Source organism: Juglans microcarpa x Juglans regia, chromosome 2S (assembly GCF_004785595.1).
Source record: "Juglans microcarpa x Juglans regia isolate MS1-56 chromosome 2S, Jm3101_v1.0, whole genome shotgun sequence".
NCBI classification, from domain to species: domain Eukaryota; kingdom Viridiplantae; phylum Streptophyta; class Magnoliopsida; order Fagales; family Juglandaceae; genus Juglans; species Juglans microcarpa x Juglans regia.
Window position 1 is genome coordinate 19,269,514 of NC_054597.1, and position 6,444 is coordinate 19,275,957.

The 6,444-nt window shown below is 40.1% G+C and overlaps 1 protein-coding gene across 1 annotated transcript; it reads left to right on the top strand.

Annotated features, from left to right (window-relative positions):
- Positions 1-629: 629 nt before the first annotated feature.
- LOC121253239 (methyl-CpG-binding domain-containing protein 5-like) lies at positions 630-4,933 on the top strand. Its single transcript, XM_041153227.1, has 3 exons — positions 630-1,142; positions 4,216-4,338; positions 4,465-4,933. The coding sequence occupies exons 1-3, from the start codon at positions 762-764 to the stop codon at positions 4,699-4,701; spliced, it is 741 nt and encodes a 246-aa protein (XP_041009161.1). The 5' UTR covers positions 630-761; the 3' UTR covers positions 4,702-4,933.
- Positions 4,934-6,444: the final 1,511 nt, after the last annotated feature.

Sequence of the window (6,444 nt, forward strand, 5' to 3'; positions counted from 1 at the left end):
GACGTTCCTCCTAATAGTCCTCTCCATACAGATTTTTCCAATCAAGCACAACTCCTCCTTCTTTGAAACAGCCTCTGATTCCTCAACATTCAATTCGATGGTCTCTAGTTCTTCCTCCGATAGCTTCATCTACCTCCAAGAGTCCTCCAGATCTTCCATGGAAACACTTACCAGTCCTAACCCTAGCTTTGTTTCCATCCCTATCTCGCACACGCTCAGACGAAAAACTCCTTGTTTTCCAGAAGCTCCCTCTCTAAGAAACACTCTTTGTTTACCCCAGTTAACAAGGACTCGCACCAAATCCCTCACCAGAGTGAGTAAATCCAACCCTCACCACCTAAGGCATTATCGCCCTAATTGTCTCCAAGAAGACAACGAGAGAGAAAACGGTTAGAAGAGACTGATCTTCAAGTTATGCACCTAGCTAGAAATAATTCTATTTGAATGTTTTTACACCACAGACTATTCACATAACATAGTTTGATAAGATAAAATTTAAAATTTAAACTTAACAAATAAAATTATATCATATAAATAATTTATGGTATTAAATAAGTGATGGTTCATTTATTCAATGGGAAGGGAAATGGGACTAAATAAGCCGAGCCCAATATAGAGTGAGTTGCTGTTGCCCAAACTGTCCAGACTTCGAGCTTTCTATAACCTGATCACCATATCAACGGCTTCAATCTTCCCAAATCAGCTATTTCTGGTTCCACTTTACTGTCCGACCCAACTCCTTGCACACTCCTCTCACTCTAATGTCCTCATTGGGTCAGGATCCGAACCCGCACTGGAATTCGCTCAAACGATACCCGAACAGACCCGAAGAAATCCTGACCGCCGGGCTACCGTCCGATCCACTGCTTAAATCCGACTCCTTCATTGAGGCCACCGCCTCCGGCCGTCAGGGGACTGCTGAGACCCCACGCATGCGACGATCGTCAGACGGCGCGTCGCCTTCCATGGCCTCCGAGAAGTCTAACGGTGCGGAGACACCGCTTCCAGAGAACATGGCGTCTCCAGCGGGAGCCCAGCAGCGTCGTGTCGCAGCGGCCCCGCTGCCGGATTGGTTGCCGCCTGGTTGGTTAGTCGAAGATAGAGTTCGGAGCTCGGGTGCCTCAGCTGGAGTGATAGATAGGGTAAATTAAATTTCAGTTCTTAAATTACTATTCTAAAACCATAGAATTCAATATTTTATCCTAGAACTGTGTAATGTCCGCAAATGACCGTGGGGCTGCGAAGAAAACTGACCGAGAAAATGAAATATCGAAAGAGATGTTTATTATAAGCTTTACTATCCGATAAATGAAAGCTTTTTGGTCACTGAGCCAGAGAGTCGTATCAAACTCGCTAGAGTTGCTCTTTCCTGCTTCTTTATACAGATTTTAAGCTCTTGAGTTGGAAGTGTTTCATGAATTAAGTTTATACCTATTTTATGGTATATTTTGTGCTCTGTCAAACCAATAGCATTTTATCTCGTTTCTTGCGTGTTTGACGCATGTTGTTTATTGGCCTGCTCGTCCTTGCAACTCCTTTAGCTTTAGTCAGTTCGGTTATGCTTACTGATTTTTATGTTGGGATCTTTCCTGGTTGACTTATTCAAGTTATAGGTTTATTGATTTGGATTTATGATTTATGCCAAGCGCCTGCTTGTCACGCTCAATTTGGCCTATCGCAGAGCTTCTCCATGTTAAAGAAAGAAAATAAAGAAATATCTTCTCAGTATCCTGTATAGATGAGCTGGAAAGCCTTGGGGTTTGTTATTCCATTTATATTGATAAGGTCTTTGAAAAGGAACAATGATGAAGCTTGCAGATGGATAATCTTTTCGCTTGGAGACTGAGTTATGTTACTGACTAGTTGATTTTTCTTTCTTTCCATCCATGCTGTATTTGTTCCTTCATTATTTTGAGGGATAATATATTTTATTTTCATCCTGGGTAATGTTGTAACGCCTGTATTGTGAAGGGACTTAATTGAAGAAACTAGAAAAACGTTCATGAATTATGAAGCAGGTAGACTACTTTAGAGTACCTATTAATAATGAACAAACAAGAAAATATTTTGATGTTATAAAAGTGTCCATTTTCTCGACCTCTTTTTCACTGCTTGCAGTTTACTTGGTTTTCTTTCATTTTATTTTTCCCCCGCGCGGGGGGGGGGGGGGGGGGGGGGGGGGGGGGGGGGGGGGGGGGGGGGGTGGAGTGTAGGTCATTTTGTTTTAAATTGCAGAAACTCTTGGTGTCATTTCCATGTTCGGATATGGTTGGAAGTGGAGCTTGATAACTTCTTCCGGTTTTTCTTGCCACAACTACTTCAAATTCTCAAAGCATTTTGGAAGCAGTCTGTTGTTGCTTGAATCTAATACTGATACATCCGCCCTTTTACTCCACTGCAAAGGACTTTCATGTGATTAGAGATGATAATTGTTTGTTTAGTTGGTAATAAGCAAAGTTATCGTCTTAATTGCTTTTGGTTGAGTTTTTTAGCTCTCTTTTCTAGGCAATTGAATTGTGTTTTTCTGTTGGTAATATGAATACCAGTTAGTATGGTGTATGGTACAATGGAGCTACCATGAACTAAGTTGCTGTTAGACGATAGGTTGTTCTTAATTGTCACAAATGTAGACTCTTTCTGCCCTCATAATGAATAGATTACTTTCTAGAGTTCCTATTTAGAACTTCAAGTTCCCAATACCTCAAATCTTTTTTTCAGCTTTTTTTTTTTCTTTGGTTGGGGGGGGGGGGGGGGGGGGGGGGGGGGGGGGGGGGGGGGGGGGGGGGGGGGGGGGGGGGGGGGGGGTGATATATCATTGGTTTTCTAGGAAATTGCAGAAACTCTAGGTATGATTTCAACAATCTGATATTGCCTTTCATATTACTCCCCCACTGAAGGTGATATTAGTGACCTTTCAGAGGTAAACAATTTTTTGCTGCATGTGTTTAGAAGTGGAACTTGGTTAATTTTTTTCCTGTTTTCTAGGCACAGCTACTTTCGTTAAAATATTACAAGAATTTTGGAGACGGTAAGTTAATTGAATCTATCTAATCCTGATACACCTGTCCTTTACTCTCCACTCCTAAGGGCTTTCGTGTGGTTAGTAATAATTAGAGCTAATACCACCCTATGTGGGCTTGTAGCTGCCCTCTCCGCACCTGGTGGAGTGGGTTTATAGCCCTTCCGCCCATCCCCTTTGACCTGGTGGACTGCTTTTTCACCCATTCGTCCATAAGTCTGCCAAAAAACATCAAAGCTCAAAATGTAAAAAATTAAAATCACATATTCACTTGAACAAAGACCACGTGTGGGTCTCTAGTCATGAGATACCCATTGCTGTCAGTCTCTGTTTGAGCATAGGGCCATGGATCTCCTTGCTCATGAGAGCAATGTGAAGAAGAGAAGGAGAGAAGGAGAGAAGGAGAAGGGAATAACAATATTCGAAGAAGAAGAAGAAGAAGAAGAAGCAGAAGAAGAGGGAGAGGGAGCGGGAGGAGGAGGAGGAGGAGGAGGAGGGAGAGGGAGAGGGAGAGGGAGAGGGAGAGGGAGAGCGGCACAAGACAAGTGGTGTTTAGTTTAGGGTTTCTCAATGATATGATATATACATCTATATCAAAGGGCAGGCAGATATATACGAACCCACCTGCCCTATAATATCGTTTAACAACATTCACGCAGCCTGCCCTGGTTAACAGGTGGATTTCCGCCCGTTTTCCTTGTGGGCTGGGCAGATATATAGGTGGGCTGAGTAATGGGTGCCTGTTACCCCTCCCAAACGATGATAATATTTTTTTGTGCTGGAAAGAGAAAAGATTCCGATATCCCTTTGTTTTTGGTAAGCAAACTCTAGACTCTGGTATTGATTTTAAGTGCTTTTGGTATAGTTTTTGAGGTCTCTATCCTAGGAAGCTGAAGTGTGTTTCTTTGTTGTAATGAGAGAGTTTGGGCGTCAGATATAATAGAATTATACTGTCATTAGTTTCTTCTGTAACACGAAAAAGAAAAGGTTGAATCTGAAGTTTCTTCTGTTTTTGTCACATCTAGAATGAATTGTTTGCTTCAAGTATAGGGTCTACTCCTAGTTTTTATAAATCAACATTTCACAGTTCTGGTTGCTTTGATGACTCCAAGCACTCTAATTTTTCTATCCTATAAATTGGCTATTGAATTCTATAGGTATCTAAATAAGGCCAAAATTAACTGTGTTTCGTGCAGTATTTTTTTGAGCCAGTTTCGGGCCGTCGATTTCGGTCAAAAAATGAGGTTCTATACTTTCTAGAAACGGGAACCAAACGGAAAAAAGGAAAATTAGGGGAGAACTCTGATGCTGATACCGTGGTGAGTCAAAAGCAGACGGTTATTTGATAATTTTGATTGAAGATGTTGGAAATTATTCCGTTTCACTCTTGTAGTGTCCCCTTCTCACTGACATGCATTTTTAAATTTCTTTTTCCATCTATCGAGGGCTCTGAAGGCCAGAAAGAAAAGAAGTCTGCCACGAAGGCAAAGAGTTGTGTGTTAAAATTTGATTATTTGAATGTGCCTGAGAAGGTCCAATGGGTTCTCACAGATTCCTCCCAGGGATCCTGGGCTCCTTACATTGGTGAGGAAAAGGTACCTGAATCTACCATGCAAGAATGGGCTGCCGCATTCACGGCTGCCACCTCCAAACACTACGGTAAGAGAAAGGTTTGCAGGTAGCAAAACTCCCTGCTGTTGCGTCATTAAGAGTGATCCTCCACTGACCAATACAGGTCCCTTTTTGCTTTTCTTAGTTTTAGCTCCTCTAGGTCTCTGTTAATTTTTAGAGAATTTTGATTTTAAGTCTTTCAATTAATTGCCATTTGGCATTTCTTGTAGATATGGTTGATTGTTCGTACTTCTGATATTTGCCTGTTTTTTATTTTATTTTATTTTGTAAGTACTTTTAATATTTGGTTCTTATCCGGTTTTCTTTGTCCCTTTCATAACTATGTAAGTTTGGGATGAATTCCTGTTCAGCTCAGTTACATTAACGTTGTAGGAACTCAAGATGAAATGGTTGGTACGTTGGTCGTATGAATATGATGCATAATATGTAATCAGAATTGTCTCATGCTCGCATGTGGCCCAGACCTGGAGTTAGTTGTGTTTGATCATGCTTTGTATAGATTGTTGATCTTTATATTTTGTTGATCTGTGGCTGATAGGGTTGGCAGGCTTCGAACTAAATTTAATATGTTGAATAGGGTTTTGCAGACTTCTTTCTTCAACTTATACATTCATCATTGCTCAGAAACTTTGGTTTAGAATTTATCTTCAACTTATACAATGCGGGGGCTTGTATTGATTGAAATTCAGAGCACCACTTTTCTACGTCCATCCTAGTTAAAAGATTTGAACAATTATAGGTTGACATCATTAAGCCAAGGTGGCTGTAGGGGAGAGAGCTAAATTTGAGTCAAAGGGCAATATGATTTAGAGCAAGATGTACGGATACATTTGCATGCATGAGCATGAATGCGTCCTCAATAACAATCTTAATATACTGAACCAAAAAAAAACAAAAAAACAAAAAAACAAAAACAAAAACAAAAACAAAAACAAAAACAAAAACAAAAACAAAAACAAAAAACAAAAAACAAAAAACAATCTTAATATTTGTCTTCGACAAAGGTAGCACATGGTATGTATGTTCGGATTTCTGTTCAAAGGTAGCAATGTCTATATTTGTACAGAATCTCATAAACTTGAGCCATAAACAATTTAACTGCTCTTTTGAAGGTAATGAAATGTCCACAATCGTGTTGATGCCATTTCCGAATTCGATGGCCAATAGTTTGTCGTATGAACCATAGGCGTTGGTGTTGATGTTGATAACGGGTGCCCATGACTTGCTAAAATAAATAAAAAAAAATATTTATTTGATTTGGCATAGAAGTCCATGCTCCATTTTACTTGGGGGAGAAATTCTACTCTGAATGAGTTTCACACAAAGATCTGAAATCCTATTTGCTCTCTGCTACAGGGAGAAGGATAAGAAGATGAAGTTAGAGAAGAAGTAATCAGTCTTGAGGTCTCTGTGGTGTTGATGTTGATAACGGGTGCCCATGACTTGCTAAAATAAATAAAAAAAAAAAACTATTTATTTGATTCGGCATAGAAGTCCATGCTCCATTTGACTTGGGGGAGAAATTCTACTCTGAATGAGTTTTGCACAAAGATCTGAAATCCTATTTGCTCTCTGCTACAGGGAGAAGGATAAGAAGATGAAGTTAGAGAAGAAGTAATCAGTCTTGAGGTCTCTATAGTCCCGGATCTTCCCTTTTCCTCTTGGCTTTTCTCATTTTATCATTTTGTCTATTGATAATTGTTTTTCTCTTGTCCCATTAACACTTTATCAAAGTCTTTACAATGGGGCCACGGTCAGATTTTTTTTCCCAGCAACTAACAAGTGCATTATAT